Source organism: Callorhinchus milii, unplaced genomic scaffold (genome assembly GCF_018977255.1).
Source record: "Callorhinchus milii isolate IMCB2004 unplaced genomic scaffold, IMCB_Cmil_1.0 Scaffold16, whole genome shotgun sequence".
In the NCBI taxonomy this organism is placed as follows: domain Eukaryota; kingdom Metazoa; phylum Chordata; class Chondrichthyes; order Chimaeriformes; family Callorhinchidae; genus Callorhinchus; species Callorhinchus milii.
In genome coordinates this window covers 4,232,526-4,254,126 of record NW_024704757.1, presented here as the reverse complement: position 1 = coordinate 4,254,126, position 21,601 = coordinate 4,232,526, and the positions used below count along the sequence as shown (strand labels likewise).

General features: G+C 41.0%; 1 protein-coding gene across 5 annotated transcripts in view; it reads right to left on the bottom strand.

Annotated features, from left to right (window-relative positions):
• Positions 1–21,601, bottom strand: part of wdr90 (WD repeat domain 90) — a 42,582-nt gene that overhangs the window by 12,333 nt on the left and 8,648 nt on the right. For 4 of the 5 annotated variants that reach the window (XM_007903481.2, XM_007903482.2, XM_007903484.2 and 1 more), the window contains exons 9-29: positions 21,490–21,599; positions 20,048–20,296; positions 18,381–18,449; positions 17,228–17,338; positions 15,544–15,689; positions 15,092–15,149; positions 13,905–14,023; positions 13,476–13,637; positions 12,846–12,976; positions 11,842–11,958; positions 10,340–10,575; positions 8,855–8,994; positions 8,072–8,202; positions 6,942–7,072; positions 6,219–6,380; positions 5,257–5,385; positions 4,242–4,372; positions 3,653–3,693; positions 2,659–2,787; positions 1,652–1,822; positions 814–911 (exon numbers count right to left, since the gene is read on the bottom strand). In XM_007903481.2, the coding sequence (XP_007901672.2) occupies positions 814–911; positions 1,652–1,822; positions 2,659–2,787; positions 3,653–3,693; positions 4,242–4,372; positions 5,257–5,385; positions 6,219–6,380; positions 6,942–7,072; positions 8,072–8,202; positions 8,855–8,994; positions 10,340–10,575; positions 11,842–11,958; positions 12,846–12,976; positions 13,476–13,637; positions 13,905–14,023; positions 15,092–15,149; positions 15,544–15,689; positions 17,228–17,338; positions 18,381–18,449; positions 20,048–20,296; positions 21,490–21,599 (2,771 nt within the window). The remainder of the gene's footprint in view (positions 1–813; positions 912–1,651; positions 1,823–2,658; positions 2,788–3,652; positions 3,694–4,241; positions 4,373–5,256; positions 5,386–6,218; positions 6,381–6,941; positions 7,073–8,071; positions 8,203–8,854; positions 8,995–10,339; positions 10,576–11,841; positions 11,959–12,845; positions 12,977–13,475; positions 13,638–13,904; positions 14,024–15,091; positions 15,150–15,543; positions 15,690–17,227; positions 17,339–18,380; positions 18,450–20,047; positions 20,297–21,489; positions 21,600–21,601) is intronic. The other variant, XM_042340961.1, reaches the window with a different exon arrangement.

Sequence of the window (21,601 nt, the reverse complement as noted above, 5' to 3'; positions counted from 1 at the left end):
TGGAGCAAACTATGGTAAGATTAAACTAAACTACCAATGTGGATCATTTTCTTGGTCTCCTCTGTACTGCCTCTAGATTATGGACAGCCCCTTATGTCACGGTGACCAGAGCTGTCTGCAGTATTCAAGGCACACTGTACAGCCAGAATGTGACACCTCGGGATCTAAACTCAACTGATTTAGCAACATAGCCCAGCATCCTGTTTGCCTTATTTACTGCTGCCACCTCACATTGTTTTGACATAGTGAGCAACAAGTCAACTAACACCCCAGATCTCATTCAGCTTCCCCCTTGGCAACTTCTATCCCATCCATGGAGTACTTATGTTTCCTATTCTTAGAGCTTATTACAGGGTTAACAGGAGTTTAGTGGGAAGAATCTGTGATCCCAATGACTGGTTCAAGTCCGGCCACTGATTCCGGATGGCCTGTCATCAACAGTGTCCTGGAGTATTGTGGATCTGCCTGTCTTAGGAATTGGACTACCAAGAAGACCACAGGGACATTGACTCAATTATGACATTGCATTGCCAAGTATGTTACCTTAAAGCCAGCTCAGCTCCAAGGAAATCCGACTTATACCTAACTTTACATAAGTCATATATATTTGCAAGTTTGACATAACTCATATTTATTCACAAGTCGTATTAAATATATGTCCCAACTGATACAACTTGTGTGATGTTTATTGTAGTTCTGGATTTGTTTGTAGCAAAACAACACTTATGAAATTCACTCTTTGGGATGTCCTCCCAACATGATGGGCGCTATATGAATACAATTTATTGTTGTTGTTAATAAGTGTTAACATACCTGAGACACAAACGAGGTCTTAAATCTAGCAGTGAAATGTTTGTATGAATCTGGCTGTGCACAAGATTGCAAATAATCTCCATCTCCAACTTGTGTTGCTATGAGAGAAAAAAATATATGAAATCAAAACGTACATCAGGAAAGTTTCTACAATTCCTTCATGAGTTTTTTTTTAATGAGATGTGTGTAACTGTTATTAATTTAGCTGCTGGTATTTTGTATCAATAGCAAAGCATTTAGTTCCAATATTAACAAATATATTCCATAATATTTTTAAAAACTGACCTTTCTATTGCACTGTGGTCATATTATTTTTTAATAATAATTCTTACATTTGATATAATGCCTTTCACTTTAGAAAGACGTCTCAAAATGGATATTCTGACTGTGTGTTTTGTAGTCAAATATTATAAGCGAGTTGCCCACAGCAATGTCTCACAAACAGCCTTGAAGTGAGTGACCAATTTTATTAGGGGGATTGTTAGCCAGGACACCATGAGAAACTCCTTTCTCTTTTTGAAGTGTCATGGGATTTTTAACGTCCACTTAAACAAGCAGATGGGATTGCCTCATCCGAAGGATGGCAGTTCCGACATTGCAGTATACCCCCAGCACTGTACTGGATTAGCAACATAAGTTCCAATTCTTGATGTGGGGCTCCACATCAGGGATGCGAATGTGAGGACTGAGCAGCACACGTGCTGTTGAAGCAAATAGTTCAGAATGAGAGTAAACCACTTGATAGCATGCCACCCAGCACTATTCCTTGCATGCTGCCTATGCTAATCTCATAGTTGAGAAGAATATCAGATGCAGAAAACAAAAGAAAACCTGCTACCTGCTGGTCCATCCGGCTCCAGCTCCTCCTGACCACAACTGGACCTCAAGAAAGGCGACAAACTTTCCTTGTATATGCCTTCACGAACATGGAGGAAAGAGTTTTCATTTCTCCTTCGGGAGCCACCCAGCTGGCTGTGGCTACATTTATTCTCAGAATCGGACAAGAGTTCTGAAGAGGAAAAAACAATTGACGAGAAATTGCCAATAAGAACCTAATTAGTGACAGAAACAGATATATTCACACAGAGCAATGTCAGATATAATAACCACACAAATTCCAAATATGTATTCTACTCCCACACATGGAAATTTCCTGCCTGGAATGGAATGTGCACTCTCTCCATAGAGGAACCCGCCTGGGTTATCGAACACCAGAGACTATTAGGCACAGGTTGGCAAAAGCCAAGGCTTGCAGTCCCCAGAGCTTTAACTTGTAGATTTGCACCTGCCCCTACAAGTCCTGCCAATGAGCCAGGTTGGCTAGTCTGCCATCAGCAGTTGGTTGAAGTACTACGGACCTATCTGGCTCAGGAAACCAGATGTTGAGATTGTTACAGAGGGTTGATTGAATTACGACATTCTGTTGCCAGTTTAGCACCACCGAGACCCTGTAACCACCCCCGCCCTAGGTCATTGTGGTTATTATTTATACAGTATTATACAGATAGCTTTATACACACACACAGTGTGCTGCTCGGAACAATGATTTTTATGAAAATAGCGTTTAATATTTTAAAAGAACCAGCAGGACACACAAAAAAACTTATATTAAATCAGACATGATTTAAACTCTTTGCTTTGATAAGCACAAAACTGATGAAATTAAATGGTTAACTCAGAGAGCTGGCAATAAGTGTTTTTGTCATTTAACATATTTAGGTGACTGAAGTATATATGGTATAAACCAGAGGTTCTCAAACTATGTCTGTGATAAAGTTTGAGAATCCCTGCTATAAAAACACAGATACATCTATATATGTAGCTGATACTTCTTTAGATACTCACCGCCCTGGTGATTAGTTTCAATGCCGCTGATATCAAGCCGGGGTGGGGAGGAACTAGGAAACGGCACCGACTGACGAGGCATCCCACTGCTCATGAGCAGTTCTCTGCCATCTGCCTTTGAGGAAGCTTCTGAAACAAAGACCTCAAATCAGTTTGTTTGTTTTTATCACGATTGCAAAGAAACAGGGTTGCAATTTTTTGCAGTCGCTTACAAAGCAGGTTACTTGGATTGCGCTGTTTGCTTTGGGAAGGTGGAGGGAAATGGAAAAATAAATTTTACAGCACCACTTTTGGGCAATCTGATACATAACCCAGTGGTTTCTGTAGAACTGATGACGAGCTTTCTTAAAGAGATAACAACAACTTGCATTTATATAGCGCTCTCCACGCCGGGTAGTGTCTCAGAACGCTTAACACTGGCAGAGCCTGACTCTGCGCTGGGCGGGGGGGAGGGGGGGGTTAGGTGACCGTAAGACACTACGCAAGGAGCAAAATATAATGATAATAATCCTTGCATTTGATATAGTGCCTTATCATGTCTTTGAGGCATCTCAAAGCGCTTCTTAGAATATACTGTAAAGTGAACTGACTGGATATTTTGTGGGCGAAACGGGGCAGCCAATTCCGCACAGCAGTGTCCCACAAACAAATGTGGATTGAGTGATCAAATTTTTTTTGAAGGAATTATTACCCCTGGAAAAGCGATCTGCCAATCGACTAACAACCGGGTTCCTACTTACTACTCGTTAAGCAAAGGAGTGTGGAGTAAGGAAACTTGCCCAATGTTTTGCCCTGCCGGGAATCAAACCCAGGCCGTCTCGCTTGCGAGGCGAGTGCTCTAACCACTAAGCTAAAGGGATGAATGAATAAAATACTTACCATTAGATTACTTCAGATATTAAGATTTTTTAGAATAATCCAATTACATAACTGCTCCATGAATTTGCAAACATTAATCGGATTGAAAACAATATCGTCTGTGCTGAAAACTCACCAGCTCTAAGAGGGGCAAATGTTTCCACCGGCAAATTGTCACTAGAAGAGTGGAAAAAATTAATAACCCGTCAGCAAACCAAACACGACAATTTTCTAAATCCAATATTTATGTAGCTGGGTAACTGTCTGAATCCCCTTCTCATTGATACAACCTGACCTGGCCTCCCCAATGCACTTCCATTAGCTCTAGTTTACGTCATCTGGGTAAGAGAAATTAATAAAATAATAATAATCTTTGAATTTGATATAGCGCCTCATCACGTCTTTGAGACGTCTCAAAGCGCTTCACATGATATACTGTAAAGCGTAGTGACTGTATAGTTTGTGAGCGAAATGCGGCAGCCAATTGCGCACAGTAGTATCCCACAAACAGTGATGGATTGAGTGACCAAATTATTATTTTGTTGATTTATTTTTTGAAAGGATTATTAACCCCGGAAAAGCGATTCGCCAATCATGGAAACTAAAAATAAACATCTAATTATTCACAACATTTGAATAATAATTGGGCAAGAAGTCTGAGTGCCTCAACACATGAAATAAAAAACAGTTCAATTTATCATATAGAAACTACCTCACTTACTTACTTAGTCTCCTTCTGGTCTGATAAACCAGCAAGAAAATCCCAGATAAATATTCCATCTCCAACACTTATTACACTCAACTGATCTGGAGTGAAAGCGACTTGTTGAATTGCTTCAGAATGGCCAATAAACACCTAGTAAGGAAGAAAATAACCTGAAGTTCTTCAGAGATCACCTTGACCACATAACAGTTAAGTTTGAAATGCTATCTCATCATGAACACACACAGTAAACTCTTAGACAAAGTGCAGTTAACCCATAATAATCCCTCAAAAAAGGAAAAAAAAATTGGTCACTTCAATCTGTTTGTGGGACACTGTTGTGCGCAATTGGCTGCCGGATTTCTCCCACAAATATACAGTCAATTCACTTTACAGTATATTCTGTGAAGCGCTTTGAGACGTCTTGAAGACGTGAAAATTGCTATATCAAATGCAAGGATTATTATTATTATTATTATTATTATCACCTGCCTGCTCAGGCAAACATTAAAGATCTCTTGGCAATATTCGAAAAGAGAAAGGATTTTCTCCCAAGTTCCTAGCCAATAATCCCGATACAGTTGGTCACTCATTTCATGACTGTTTATGGGACATGACTGCTGCATTTGCCTACAAAATACACAATTACTACAGTTTGCAGTATATCCTCTGAAGCTCTTTGAAATATCCTCTTGACATGAAAGTCGCAATATTAAAGGCAAGGATTATTTGTTCATTTACATATTGTAAAGAAGCTATACAAAGTTTAGAACCATAGAAATGTATGGCTTAAAGTTGCTTACAATCGTCTTCACTGTTAGCTACACTCCCTACTTTTGTATTGTCTGCAAATTGAGAAACTGCCCATTATTCAGAATCCAGATCATATATCTAATTCAAGAAAAATTTGAAAACCAGAGCATCTCCGATAGTTAAACTGCACTTTGGCCTAGAGTATCCATGTGTGTGTTCATGCTGAAGTCACATTTCAAGTTTACCCGTTACAGTCTTTTAACACTTTAACAGAAGTTCCATACCTGAAAATTAGTGTCCTGTTTCATATGGTAATCCCAGACTTTAATGACCTTTTCTCCAGCAGTCAGCAGGTACTGAACATCCTCACTCACAGCTATAGCCGAGGCGACTTTTTTGTGTGCATTACAGATCTGTGTAAACAATAGTTTGATACAATACAGGCAAAACACTTATTTGCTGTTATACAACGTCCAAGACTAGAGACTAAGTACATCCAACCACAACGTTTATATATATATAGCATCCCTCACGCAGAGTAGCGTCCCAGAGCGCTTCCAGCATAATAATATAATAATAATTCCAGTACCAAATATTGCGGATAATAATAATCCTTGCATTTGATGTAGCCCCTTCTCACATCTTCGAGATACCTCAAAGTGCTTCACAGAATATATGGTAAAATTAATTGACTGTATATTTTGTGGGCGAAAAGCAGCAGCCAATTCAGGCACTATCAGGGCTTACTGCTTACCTTGGTGGAGAACTTATTATCTTGAAAATAAGATACAAGCAAATCAATGTAAGCAACTCTTTGTGTTCATCCAGGAAGAATCCATGAGAAGAGTTGCTGATCTTGAAACTCAGTATCGGCATTAACCAAAACCAATAACTGGGTATTAAGTTGACCAGAGTAATGAAACACAGACTTTGATCAAATAACTTAGAACGTAGAAGTAGTAAGGCATATTTTGGGCAAGTTTTCAGGAGAATTCAGCTAAAATTAAAAACTCAACAAAAAACTTACGAACTTTCCAAAAACTAAAAAAAATTCCACTAAGCTCAAGTGTGATAATGGCCACTGAGACCATACAAGATCGGCTTTTGTTGGAGGCTCGATAGTGTCCCATCCTGGACCCTTTCTTTAATTAAAAAAAAGGCGACAGAACAAGAACTGGTCCTAGAACAAGTAAATGCTACGTTCCTGACTAAGAAATCCAATTGTTCATATTATTGTACTCTGTACCTGTCGAATCAGTCTCCCAGTCCTTGGGTTCAGCCATAGGATCTTATTGGAAGATGTTGTCACCAGTAGCTGGTTGATTGTGGCAGGTGCGTAGCAGACTTTGAGAGCAGTATCAAGAGTTGAGGTCTCCAGGTCGAGGATACTAACATCCACACGCATTACCTACAATAGAAAGGACATATCACCAGCTCAGTATAATGCGGTCATTGGGGTTCAATGTCTCAGGTGTTGCTTACAGTGAAACTGACAAATGCTCGACTTCTGGGTCATCAGGTGGCTGCAGGCAATGCACATCACAGGCTTCCCGAGCTGAGAAATGGTCAATTTCTGGATTGTTAGGTGGGTAGGTGTGTGGATAGAAACAAACAAACATAGTTTTACTGGTAGTACAAAGTGTACAAAATCTTGCAAAGTAGTCTCTCTGAGACTACATGGGAGACAGTCACAGCCAGACACTACCCCAGGGCTCAGGAGCAAGACCCAGATATTTTATAATTGGCACTGATCTGAAAAATAACTTTTAGATGACCAACAAAATATGAGCTTGGATTGCACACAGGTAAAAAGGCTGATCCATTTCTCATCAGAAGATGTGATCGTTAACAAAGAAGAAAACATAAAATACAGAAAAAGAGTTTCACCCTCACCAAACCAATTCACTTCTCCAGATCTTTTTTGATATTTTTTTTAGAAGGAAAGTTTTAATGAAGGTTAGCAGGTTACCTCATCCAGTGAGCAAGCATCCATCACAGTGACAATGTGTTCAGTTGGGCCCACCATAGCCAAGTAACGACCATCACTGCTCACTGTCAGTGCATCCGGGGCACGATCACAACCTCTCGCTACAACATTGCCTGAAGGGAAATACAAAGTGTATGTACAGTAACACAAACTTAGCTGGTATTTTGCCGACAAAGGCATTCAGTACACTTGACAATTCCAGAGAGTATTATGCGCTGGTTGGCAAGAGCCAAGGCTTGGGTGTGCATTGGGATACTGCTGCAGTCTAACCAGCTAAAACCGCACAGCTTGCCATTAATATCAAACTTTCCTGCTGCTTGTCCAGCTAGGACCACCCTACACTTTGTATTGCAGGGTAATAATAATAATTACCCTTGCATTTGATATAGAGCCTTATCACATTGTTGACTGGGAGCTGAGTGGGAGGATTCCCTCCCCCCAGTGACTAGTCTGACTTTCCAAGTCCTGCCGATGAGCCAGGCTGGCTAAGCTATCAGCAGTGTCCTGGAATACTGCAGACCCTCCTAGCTCAGGAACTGGATTACTGAAATCGAGGGGGTGGGGGCTTGATTCCATTGCCAAACATGTCACATTTGGACCAGTTTAGCTCCAAGGAGACCCCGCTTATCTTTCCCACAGGGAGGATAGCCACTAGTTGGTCATTTAACATCTGAAAGCACGAGTTTGAGCCTCACTAGGTGGATGGCAGGTACCAGGAACTCCCTGCAAGCTTTCTGGTGAGAGCAATACCACCATCTTTCTGCTCGCAACTCGGACACATATCCCTTCTCATTGGAGGTGCAGAGCTTGAGCAGCAGCTGCTTACTTCTCTGCAAACCAGTCAAGCTGGATTCCAAACGCTTGATGTGCAGACGCATGCTCACGAGGTAATGCCTTCCAACAGCTGTCTTACTCAGAATTTCCTCATCAGCTATCTGAGGGACATCTGCCTTCAGAGTGATGGGAGGACCTTGATGTTCTCACGGTTCAAGTCAGATGCCACATCTCACCTTGGTTTTCTCACCAGCACCTAATTAATCACCAATTTATTTGGGGATCGTTGACCCGACACTGGGAGAAATATTCTCTGCGACACTAATAGTACTACTTACCTAGAAGCCTAATGACATGGTGATCCTCCTCTGTGGCATTGTATAGAGCCAGAGAACCCAAAGAACCAGCGCTATACAGATATTCTCCATTAGGAGAGAACAGCAGTCCAATCACCTGCCCTCTGTGCTGTCTACAGACACACAGTAAAAAAAAGGTAAGATTTCCAAAAATATCACCTTGGCTATTCAGGCATATGACAATACTTCTACCAAAAGGTCCTTTTCCAAATATAATTTATTATTCTGCACCACAAACCACCTCCTTCACCCAACTTCTCATGCCTCAGGCAGTGCAAGGAAAGGATAGAGGGAAGCAACGATTCAATTCCAGTACCTTACAGAGAGGAAAGGCAAGTTGGAGATGGGAGACTAGCCAGGGAGTTAAGTAGTTAGGGAGATAAGACATACCTGTTTGACTGCCCTTTCGTAATGTTGCCCCTCCCTACCCCATTCAGCTCTCACCCCCAGCTCTTTGGGACATTCTCCCATTGTGAAAGGCACTATATTAAAGTCAATTATATAATTTCTGTTCCTTCCATAGTCTCCAATGTCTGGACCCTAAACTCAAAGTTCAGTATATACAGACATATTCAGAGACTATCAATCTTACACTGTGGCTAGCCTACTGAGATGCTGAAGTGAAGTTCAAGTAATCTGTTCAGTTTTCATTGATATCCAACCTGGAACTGAAACCTGGATCACCGAGGTCATGCTAAAGTGTAGTCCCTCCGAGAAATAATTTCATTATAAATTAAACATGACATGAGACAGTTGAGTACTCACCGCTGTTCAGACAGGAGACTGGAATTCTCAACGTTAAAGATTCGCACCACTCCACTGTTGAATCCACAGGCAAAAATCTGCTGTATGGGGTGATAGTTCACAGCACATGGGATCTCTCCGGGACTCACAAAGTCATAGAACTGTTAGCAATAGATACGTAGCTTCAGTTATAGAGACACTGAACATCTCCATTACATGACAACAATATTACCACTTCCCTTTGAATGTATCCCACCCATCTATACTACTACTAATAATAATCCTTGCATTTGATATAGCGCTTTTCACGTCGGGAGGACGTCCCAAAGCGCTTCACAGAACACACTGTAAAGTGAATTGACTGTATATTTGTGGGCGAACGCAGCAGCCAATTGCGCACAGCAATGTCCCACAAACAGTCATAGATTGAAAATGACCAATTTTTATTATTATTTTTGTTTTTGGAGGGATTATTATTAGGCTCTGTGTGGAGTAAGGAAACTTGCCCAAGGTTTCGCCCTCTGCCTGGAATTGAACTCAGGTCTCTGTCTTGCAAAGCGAGTGCTCTAACCACTGAGCTACAGGACTCCACGACGAAATGTCTGTCTATCTGTCCACCAAGAATGCAATAACCAATCGACTTAGAGACATGAGTTATACCTCATCAGAAAGGTCCTGCAATTGTTGATGAGCTATAAAAAATGCTTTAATCAGCCCCAAAATATGAGGTACTATTACACAACAAAGTAGTGGCAGAGGAAATCACACACCTTTCTAGAGATACATCTGTACTAATATATTCTCTAACAAAGTAGCAACAAAGAAAATTTACACACCCTTCTAGAGATACATCTACAACAACAACAAGATTGCATTTATATCTGTACCAATAAAGACAAAATGTCTCTGTGTCTGTCCACCAATAACGTAATAATCGATTGATTTATGCCTCATCAGAACGATCTTGCATGGGGGAGTCTCCTATCGTTATATAAAGTCTAATAATGTAATATAAAGTCTAATAATAATATAAAGTCTAATAATAATATAAAGTCTAATAATATAATATAAAGTATCATAAAGTTTAATAATATGATATAAAGTATAATAATTGTATAAAATATAATACAAAGTATAATAATACTGAAATCTACATTCCATATAGGATCCTTTGGTTGCAAGCGTAAATCTATTCGGTCCAAATACATAACGTAAGTACCCAGTTTTATTTACCGGATTATCGACCAGGACACAGGTAGAAACTCCATTCTCTTTTCTCCCCAGTCCCAGAAAATTGAGATCAAGGTTGCAACGTGAGGCTTGAACCCACGATCTTCTGACTCAGAGGCGAGAGTGCTACAAAATGAGCCAGAACGACACACAGAAACATGCTCCACTACCACAGCTAAAGTAACCTTCCTCCCTAATCTTAGAAAGGAACTCGTGCTTTCAACAATCTTTCCAAATCCCACTACTCTTTTGCAAATGAAGCTTTCACGCACTTACTTGCTGCATGGAATCCAGTTCCCACACACGGATGGTGCCATCTTCAGACACCGTAACAAGATGTCTCCTTATTCCATCCATGGAGGAAGCCAGGATTCTGTCCGTGTGTGACCTCATAAGAGTAGTGTAGCCTCTGCTTGATATATCCAGGTATCCCAGGTTACCTGTACATGTTGCAGCGAGGACCTTTAGTCCATTAGGATCAATGTTTACCACACTGACAGGACTCTCGTGTTCTGTGGACGGTTGAAGCAATTAGGAATTCAGTAAAGGTCACTTTCTCGATCCCCGTTTTGTTACATCTAGTTTCGTGCTCTTCCGGTCTGCGCTGCGCTGTGGTGAGACCTGATTTCTTGCAGTGACGCTCTCCCACTAGCGCTGTCAGTATTTGGTTAGTAGGGGAGGTGGCCACCTGCCTCTTATCTGATGCTCCTCCTGAGTTGGCGAGGTGTCACACTAAAACTTTGCACTTCACCCTTGGGCTAGGACGGAGGCGCCATTTTCAAAATCCCCCCCCTAAACCAACAGCAAAATTCCTCTGGGTGACAGCGAAATAGATTAAGGGGCTACTAAACTTTTTAAAAAATGAATAAATAAAAGTCAAGTAATAAAACCTAACCATTAGCATTGAGTAAATAAAAATCAATCAATAAAAAATAATTAGGTAAATAAATAAGTCCTCTAAAGAAAAAAACATTAAATAAAGAGTGGATAATGTGTCGAGGCTGCAGAATGTGGGAATTTGTGGAGTGAGACAGCTGATCATATAGGTGGTGGGAAATACCTATGCCTTGAGTGACTCTGGCTCAGAGTCTTAGGGAATTTTTGGCCAGGATACTGGGAAAAACTTCCTTCTCTTTCGCCAGGAATCTTTACTGCATACCTGAACAGGCAGACAGTACCTTGGCTGACGTCTCAACCAAAGATCTCACCTCCAGCACTACATTAGAGTGTCTGCTTAGACTTTGAGTTCAAAGTCCCGATGTAGGGCTTGAATCCACAATCTTCAGTCCTACCAACTGAACCAATTGCAACAGAAGAGATTATATTTCTAAAATATATTTCAAGGAATAAATAATTCCTTAATTATTTAAGGAATTTTAGCTTTCAGTAAAGTGAATGTTCGTTCAGAAGAAATATCAGTGAGCTCCTGATAACAATACCCTGGCTTAAATTGTCACTGCAACTTAAGTAGCCATGCTGTTAATATCCCAGCTGCAGTTTTGATCTGTTAGACTCCAGCAGTACCCCAAACCACAATCTGGGGTCCCCAGGCCTTTGCCAGCATGCGCCTAATACTCTTCGGAATTAGGTAAGCAGGGTACTCCATACAACCCTCTCTATTTCATTCCAGAATTAGAAATTTCCACATGTAGGTGTGGCATGCATGGAACTATCAGTTTGCTTTGAATAATCTTAAACACAGTAAATGGGTTTCTACACGTGGCAGACACCCAGCTGACTAATGCCCACCCTTGCCCCCAGCCCCCCAAATTAATTACCGGCTTCAAGAAAAACAGTAGAGAAATCTAGGGGCCAGAGACGCAAGTAACCATCATCAGACCCTGTGGCACAGAAGGCAGCAGAAACACTGATACTGTTGATCGCAATAGCAGGACCTGTAAGAAAAGAATAATACTATACTAATCTTGGTTGATTAAAAAATGGTTATACCAATACGTCTGGACACTATGTTGCACATTAGGCATGAGAAAACCAATGGTAAATCCCTACACATGAAAGCTTCTGCATTGTCATTCCGAGCTCATTTGTATGGCAAACATGTATGCTAAATCTGAATGGGAGCAGCAATATGACTATTTCTGGTGGGTTCTCTGTAGGAAGGCCCACTTTCTAAAGGAAACTCAACCAAAGCGTTTTTCTAGACAGCCTGATGTAGCACACTGGGTACCACATTCGCATGAATCTAGGTAACTCCATGTTCGATAATTAGTGTTTCTATTTTTTNCTCAATTAAATATTTGTTGATTTATAGCTTAAATCAAGAAACATTCAATCAAGGAAAATATAGTTTGTTGGTTGATCATAAAGGTTGACCGCCGCTTGTTTACACTATACAAGTTCCAAGTCATGAAATGGGGCTTCACCCCATAACTTTCTGACTCAGAGGCGAGAGTGCGACCAATTGAGCCAAGTTGACACAACAGGAGTATGGGGGGAGTGATTAGGAAAGGTATATTATGAACATTTCGCAGCACCCTCATAGATATACAGTATATTATGCACACAAGGAAAAGTCACCTCTCATCACCTGCACCCCATCATCAATGCACAAGAAAAATAACATGCAAAACATGTTGTTGGAATGTAGTATTGTCAAAATAGCAATACTAAGGGAACACATTCCCTTACTGATTCCCTTACACATTCCCTTCCCATACTGATTGCCCCATGATTTTAAATATCACATTTAACAGAGTCAGTACTTCATGCTGCTATAATCATAAGATAATTCTTCGACCAGCACAGAAATGTAATCCCTCACCAGAGTTGAACGTTGACTTTTCCCTTCGATGTGAATGCTTTGTTTGTGAAGTGAATAACCGACGAGCATTCTTAATCACAACATTTTTGTAGTCAATCTCGAGGATGTGCCCACTCTTACTGCATGCAAAGCTGCAAATGTATAAGATAATCACATCATGACTGACCAGTTATATATAATATCCTAATTTTCCTTGCATTTTGCTAAAATACGTCCCGACAACAATGAAGAAATATCTTGCTGGAATTAATGATACTGACGGTGGGAAAAAGCGAACGTGTGTTTAAAATTTGGATTTGGTACATTATAAACTTGTCCCATTCATTAACATTTGTGTTTTTTTGAGAAATCGAATCAAAGAAATTTACACAGAAGAAAGTCATCAGGTTTGGCTCTTTAAAAGAACAATCCATTCAGTCCATTTAACATGTTTCACCCACAAAATATGCAGTCAATTCACTTTACAGTATATTCTGTGAAGTGCTTTGAGACGCCTCTAAGACGTGATAAGGCTCTACATCAAATGCAAGGATTATTATTATTATTTATCTGCCTTTTCCCCATAGCCCTGCAAATTACCCGAGATATCTAATTCCCTTCATTTATTTTAAAGTTTCTTTGTTTTCTTACAGTGTCCTATCCTCAGGATCTTTGTCAGCTAAGTTTCCCTCCTCAAATGATGCATCCGTGAATTCTAAACTGTGATATTCACTCAGATTTACTGGACAAGACCGTAGGGCCCCACTTCTGATCCTCCACAAACGGATGTTGTCTCTTCCGCAGGACACCATCCTGTTAGATAAAAAACAAAGCATTCACAGATATACAGTCACATAAAAGAGAGGCTGGAGTAACTATCAGGGTTTGTACTTAACAATTCACCTGCACTAGCTTTCATGTTATTCTCTAAAAGCAGGCAAATATAATTTAACCTAACACTTATTGGAGTTGAGGAAGGGAGTAGTGAATGTAGAACTATTTTATAGGATGGGATGGAGGAAAGATCACGCACTGCAAAACAACGGGAAGAGGGCGATATTAAGGCATAAACTGCTTTACCTGGTATCATCAAAAGATGCTATTTTCATCATCTGAATATCCACCTCAGTATGAGCCTTCGCCATCACCACAACTTCACCATCTGGATTGACCTTTGCTGTGTTCCAAACCACCACCATCTAAACAAGTAGAATTTAGAAGTGGAGGGGGCTAACACCAGAATGGGGCAAAATAATAAGCATCTGATATAGTGCTTGATCACGTCTTCAAGATGTCTCAAAGTACTCCACTCCACAGAATATACTGTAAAACTGACTGTACGTTTTGTGGACGAAATATGGCAGCCAATTCTGCTCAGCAACGTCCCACAAAGAGTCGTGGATTGAGTAACCAAATATAATTTTTTTTAATGGACAATTATCCTCTGGTGGGGGGGTGGAATTAGTCGGGTCTCCCTGGAGCTGAACTGGCTCCAAGCTGACATGTTTGGCAACGGAATGTCGGAATCGAGCCAGCCATCCACGGAGGTCTTGATAGTCCAGTTCCTAAGCCAGCCGGGTCCCCAGTACTCCAGGGCACTGCTGATGACAGCACAGCCCAGCCTGGCTCATTGACAGGACCTGGAAGGGCAGACTAGTCACTGGGAACATGGAATCATTCCTCTCAGCTCCTGTTAACTCTGAAAGCCAAAGCCCAAACGAGTAGGGTGGTCCTAGCTGGACAAGCAGCGGGAAAGCTTATCAGATAGTGATATCAATGGCAAGCTATGCGGTTTTAGCTGGTCAGACTCTACAGTTACCCCCACGCACACTCGGGGGTGCCCAAGCCTTGGCTCTTACCAACCTGTGACTAATACTTTCCGGAATTAGGTAGGCAAGATGCATCCCTCCAGGGAGAGAGCGCGCATTCCATTCCAACAATCTATCTCTGGAATTTTCACGTGTAGGTGGGAAGCATGGAATTCTCAGTTTGGTTTGGGTACTGTTAAGCATGTTGATGGTTTCTGCATATGTCAAGACACCCGGTTGACCCCCCAAAAATATGAGTAAATAAAAGAGTCTCGGTGTGAAGAAAAGCACCAAGAGATCAGATGTGAGGGTCTAATATACTGATATTATTATAATGAATGGTAATGGTTCTATCCGATATTTTATTTGCCCGTTAATCATTTCCATATTCAATAATGGGTGTGACAAGAGATTCTCTACACATATAATTAGAGTAATATAACTATTGATAGTACTTACAGTTTTTCCATGTCCATCCTTCCCAACACCACAGAGCACTGCCCCACTGAATGAAAAACTGAAGAAATAGAAAGGAAACATTTTACTTCCTGCCTAACGGCAAAGCACCAGAACAAACCAATTTCTCGACGGTATTTTAGGTGTTAGTCTGGCGAAGTTAGTAGCACTCTTGCCACTGAGTCAGAAGGTTGTGGGTTCAAGACCCATGTCAGGTGCTGGAGGTGGGCTGTATTGTCAGAGGTGCTATCCTTTGGATCAGACATTAAATCCTGTCTGCTTGATCAGGTGAGCATTAAAGATCCCATAGTACTATTCAAAAGAGAAGTGTCCTGGCCAATAATCACCAGCTTAAAATGGTCATTTACTTCATGGCTGTTTATGGGACAGTTGTGTTCGCCTATAAAATACAGTCATAAGTACATTAGATACACATTATAAATATTGCCGTTTACCTGAGACACGATACTGAATGCACGTGGGTTCTAAACATGGCTAGGCAGCTCCCTTTAAAATAGTTCCAAACTCGGACCACACTCAGATTTCCAGTTTGCGCCGATGCCAACAATGTTGTGTTTCCATTAAAAGACAGAGCAGAAACCTGCAGGCAGGAGAAGAAAAAGGGTTAATTTGTTCAGTAGAAAAATCATATGTATTTAGTGAGACATTGATGTCGTTGGGCAGCACATACTATATTATTGTATGTATTATACAGGACAGGCTCATTATAAATAGGTTAGAAATTAAAGATTCATAAAATCTCAAATCATGTTAAAGCTTGGCGCAACAGTGGGTTTTACTGCTGATGGGATTTCCGATCGCTAGAGTTCGAAATATGACCCAACAATCCAAGATGGTGCAATAATTATTTTATCTGATTAATCTGCGTAGAACAAAAGTGGAAGAAAAATTTCTTGGCTGTCATCACGCGCTTGCCCTGGTTTTGCTGGTGTAATTCCCTCGCTCCCCTCCTGCCAGCCAGGCCTAACTGACTTTGCTCTCTCTCTCTTCACTAATTATACTCTTCTCTGGACTCTTGCCAGATACCTTCTTCCCTCTCACAACTTGTCCTGCACGTACTCATCCTAATCAATCATTGGCCTGGCGCCAGCCTGACCAGTGTTGATAAGGTGAGTCTCCATTGTCTTGTCTATAATGATGTTATTCGGGACTGGCCTATTGGGAAGTCTACTCCTTATCTTCCTAGGCTTGCCACATGATGTTTTGCAGACCTTTTTCTCTCTATTTCTAGCTGGTACCCAAGGTTACAATAACACTTAGGACTCTGCATCTGGAGAGAGGAAAGATAACGGGTACCGCGGTTCCAGCCTGTGCCACATTCCGTTAGTAAGAAAGCTAATTTGGTGGCCATTTTGACCTGTTAATACAATTAATTAAACATATCTTAAAAGAATGGATATAAAAATCTTGTTCGATTCTAAATGATTATAGGGGAATCCCTATATCCTAACACTGCGCAGCATGCAAGTGGCCGACGGGTATCTCTACTGGTTTTAGTTACCGTGCTAAAATAAAAAATTGCCAACTTTCAGGTGGATCACCACAACATCACTTCCTATAAGCTAAGTGGCTAACCTCGTGGTAACTAGTTATACCCACAAAACATACAGTTACTACATTTTACAGTATATCCTGTATATTGCTTGGAGATATCCTCCTGATGTGAAAGATGCCATACCAAATGTAGGTTTATTATCATTAGATCGCCATGACCATTCCTACTTTAGGCAGCACAGTAAAGTGGGAGGTGATGTTGGCTGCAACCTAAACTGGAAGTTGGCCATTTCAGCACATGGGATACAAGCAAGCTGTCTGCGTGCATAGACAATGAACAAGGTCCACAGTGCAAGCAAATTCCTGCTATTGTGAAGTGGGATATAGTGGGGCAGCATTGTGCTATCAATAGCCCCTAAACTTAAACTTCCAACTGCAACTCCTAAAACATTAAATTCCAAATTATATATGAGCCAAGCTGAAATCTAGATTGTCTATGTTTAGATTCTCTGATACACGTCCTATCAACCGTCAAGAACGATAATAGTCAGAACTTCTGAGTTGAGTAACTAACTCTCTTTGATGTTTTTGACAACAGGACTAGAAAGATCAAAAAAAAGTTACCCGGTCAGTGTGTCCAATGAAAAATTTCTGGCGTCCTGTCTCAATTTCCATTGCCACAACTATGGCATGACATGGGTAGACCACAGTTGATCCAGACTTGGTCCATACAGCCTTAAAAATATAATTTTTTTTTACAATCACTACAGTTGGAATCGTTAGAGCTTATATAGTCTACGTAATAGAAGAGCAGAAAGGAAATGTTTATATTTCTAGATTTTCCTCAAGTTATTAGCCAGGTTATTATTATAAATTAGAAAGCAGTAATGTATTACCTATTGATAAAAGGAAACAATCTCTTCACATGAGTCATCTTGAGTTTATCTTTTATAAGTTTATCTTTATGTAGATAAAAATGAAAGCAATATAGAAAGGAAGCAACCAAGACAAAGATTTCACGTTAAAATAAATCTCACATAAGTCGTATCAGTTGGGACCATACATTTAATATGACTTGTGAAAAGGAAGAGTTATGCCAAAATTGCATAAGTAGTATCATGTATGACTTATGTTATGTATATATGAGGCAGATTTTATATGACTAACACATAACATGTGTGATGAGGTTGATGTTAGTTCCCGGGAGGGAGGGTGCAGAAAGCGTTGGGCTGCAAATGTGTGGTGTTCCAATTGCGGCAGGCGCAAGAAACAAAGTTTTGACCCGAAAGCAAGTAAGTTTTGCGATTTGCACAATTATTAACACAACTATTGTAAGTCTTGTGGAGTCCTGTAGCTCAGTGGTTAGAGCACTCGCTTTGCAAGCGAGAGACCTGAGTTCAATTCCAGGCAGAGGGCGAAACCTTGGGCAAGTTTCCTTACTCCACACAGAGCCTAATAATAATCCCTCCAAAAAAAAACAATAATAAATTGGTCATTTTCAATCTACGACTGTTTGTGGGACATTGCTGTGCGCAATTGGCTGCCGCGTTCGCCCACAAATATACAGTCAATTCACTTTACAGTGTCTTCTGTGAAGCGCTTTGGGACGTCCTCCCGACGTGAAAAGCGCTATATCAAATGCAAGGATTATTATTATTAAGTGGATTTAATAGTTTAATGAACAGGACTTGGGTAGTTTTACAACTTAGGTGATAATATTTTTCAGATCAGACTTGTGCGAATTTTACAGCGTTACAAAGGTTCAGTACACACTTACATATTTCAAAGTGCTTCCTCCAAATCCAATAATTTTCTTCAATTTTAATATTGGATCAGGCTGCAGTCCCTTAAAAATATTAAATAAAAATAATATTCAGAACTTATCTTCAAAATATATAAATATCTTCAGACGATTTACAAATAAATATGAAAATATTAATATCTTCAAACAATTCACCCCTGAAATACATCACCCAGGATAATTTAAGCATTTACTTACAGGAAATGCAAAGTTAATGAAATACCAATCAACCAGAGCACTGGAAATTCTACAGTTCCACTTACATTAGAATGCTGGGAAAATTAGATACTGCTCTAAAAGACGAATACAGACTTGGATGACAAAGTTTCACACAGAACAAAGCTCCACACAGATTAAACACAGTGGTAGCTAGAGGAACCAAGACAGAGACCATTCACAGCAATCTCAAACTGGTGGAACTGACAAAGATTAGAATTACTGCTACAGGAAAAATAAATATCATTCAAATAACACAGAAATCAAAACAGTAAGCAATAACAACAAATTGCTTTTATACAGCCTTTCACGTCGGCACTGGACAGTGACGAGATGCTGTTTATTGCTTAAAAATAAATTTTAACAATCTCTCCCAACATGAAAGGCGTCCTACCAAATGCAAGGATTACTATTATTAGAGCAATCCTTTAAATGATCCCTACAATTTATATTGGTACAAAAGCCTTTCAAATCGGTAGGAATGTTCTGGAGTGTAGGAGCAGGTAAGCACGCACGGTCTGTTGGGACTAAGCTGACAACTAGACGATATGCTTGTTAATAGAATGGTGGAGTTGAGCCAACACTTTGTGGCGATCTAAGTGGATTGGTCCACAAGCCAGGCAGGTCCGCAGTACACTTCATGGCATTGCTGATAACAGACCAGTCAGCTTGGCATGACAGCAGGACTTGTAGCTGGGATGCACCATTTGGCTCCTCATTAACCCTGCAAGCCAAAACCCTAACAAGTAGGGAGTGCAAGTTGGACAAGCATCGGGAAACCTACCAAACAGTGGTATGTGTCTTTAGCTGGTTAAACTCCAGTACCCAACAAACACTTTGGGTCTCCATACCTTGGCTCTCACCAACCTGCACTGAATACTCTCTGGGATGTATCCCTTAAAGGAGTAGGCATTCAATTTCAGACATAGGGAACTTTCCATTTATAGGTGGCCTACGTATGTGGAACCCTCCGTCTTGGTTAGAAGTTTCTCAAGCACAATAAATCTATATAAGTGTTAAAAATAGATGTGACAGGGTACAGCACTGCTCTTGTAGCCACAAGGCTGTGCTCCAGTCATGACATGAATGGGCAGAGTTCCCATTCATAATACACGGAGAAGAGAATAGTCACGAGTTGGCCATTTGTCATCCAATAATTGCAGGTTTGAGCCCACAGGTACCAGCAACTCCCTGCAAGCTTCGTGGTGAGAAACACAGCTCAGCGTGAAATGCGTAAGAGCATTGCCACCATTTTCCTGCCCACAAATCGGACACATTCCTTCCCATTGCACGATGGTTCCAATAGATGAATGTATTCAACCCAGAAGACGTAGCATGGGTTGGGATTCCAACCAGCGAGCTCTTGGTCCACAACCTGCAGCTCTATCCACTACACCATCAGGGCTGCATATTATAGCTCACCTCACCTCGTCACTGCTGTGTTTATGGACTGCAATGCCAACTCCTCGATGTGCAAACACATGAATCCCACCATCTTCCCTTGGAATCACTTTTACAATCCTATCGCTCTTTGCTGCAGGTGCTTCCTGGTCATTTTCCTTCCAATCTTCAAACCTTTCGCCTTTATAAGGAGAGAACTTTGGCACAGTCTCTTGAAAGTGTATTTCTGGGATATTTTTTGTCACCAGAGGGCGTCTTTTAGATCTATAAAATGCCTAATAGGAAGAAATATATTAACACCTCTAAAATGTGAAGATGTTAGTTACTCTGAAGGATTTTTCCCCAGGAAATTTGGGGCACAAGAGAGTGTAATTTAGAGAGACTGAACAATTCTTAATAGAGTAAAGCTCACATAGGTCGTATCAGTCGGGACCGTAATATGACTTAAGTGAAATCCGATTTGCAGGCAAATTGTATAAGTCATAAAATCCAGTTTAATCAACAATCATCACTGCGCATGGGTAATTCAAGCAGCATTCTTCAGGGCTCTGTCCTTGGTCCCCTCCTTTTCAATATCTATATGCTCCCTCTTGGTGACATCATCCGCTGACATGGAGCCAACTTCCACATGTATGCAGATGAGACCCAACTGTACCTCTCTGCCTCCACTCTCGACTCAAGGACCACTGTTGTGCTGACGGAACGTCTGTCAGACATCAGGTCCTGGAAACGAGCTAACTTTCTCAACAAGAATGAAGCCCTCCTGAATGGCTCCTGTCAGCGTCTCCACATCTCAGGCACTGGCAGCATCACCATCCATGGATGCACACTACACCTCACTGAGCCAGTCTGGAACCTTGGCGTCTTGTTTGACGCTCAACTGCCCTTTCATACCCCACATCTGTGCCATGACCCGCTCAGCACTTACCCCACCTTCACATCACCCGGCTCCTCCATTGCCTCTCCCTCCAGGCCACTGAGACCCTCATCCATGCTTTCATTACATCTAGACTCAACTACGCCAACTCCCTGCTTCTTGGCCTTCCCAACTCTTCCCTCCACAAACTACAGATCATCCAGACCTCTGCAGCTTGTGTCCTCTCCTGCACTGGCTCCGTGATTATATCATGCCCACCCTCGCCAGGCTCCATTGGCTCTCCATCCCCCCTCACTTTCAAAGCCCTCTAGTCTCTCCCCTTCCTACCTCTGTGACCTGCTAACCCCATATCAACCTGTCCACTCCCTCCACTCAGCAGGCTCCACGTCTCAACGCGCTAAACACATGTAATCTATTGTTGTTTCCTGGGTTGGTTAAGTAGATTGTATGCCAACTAACAGTGCAACTCAGCATTTTGGATACACCAAATTGTATAGGTCTGTATTTGGTTTTTACTAGTCTGTTTTGAGAATTTTTGTATGTTTGATGTCTTAGTTTATTATTAATCTGCTATTTATGGCAGGTACTCACTGCTTCTGGACTGGTAATCTGCTGGATGAGGGAAACACGGTCTTGAACTGTCTTGCTAACACTCAATGTGCATGGATTTGTTCTAACTGGACTGCGATTTGTTGGAAGACCT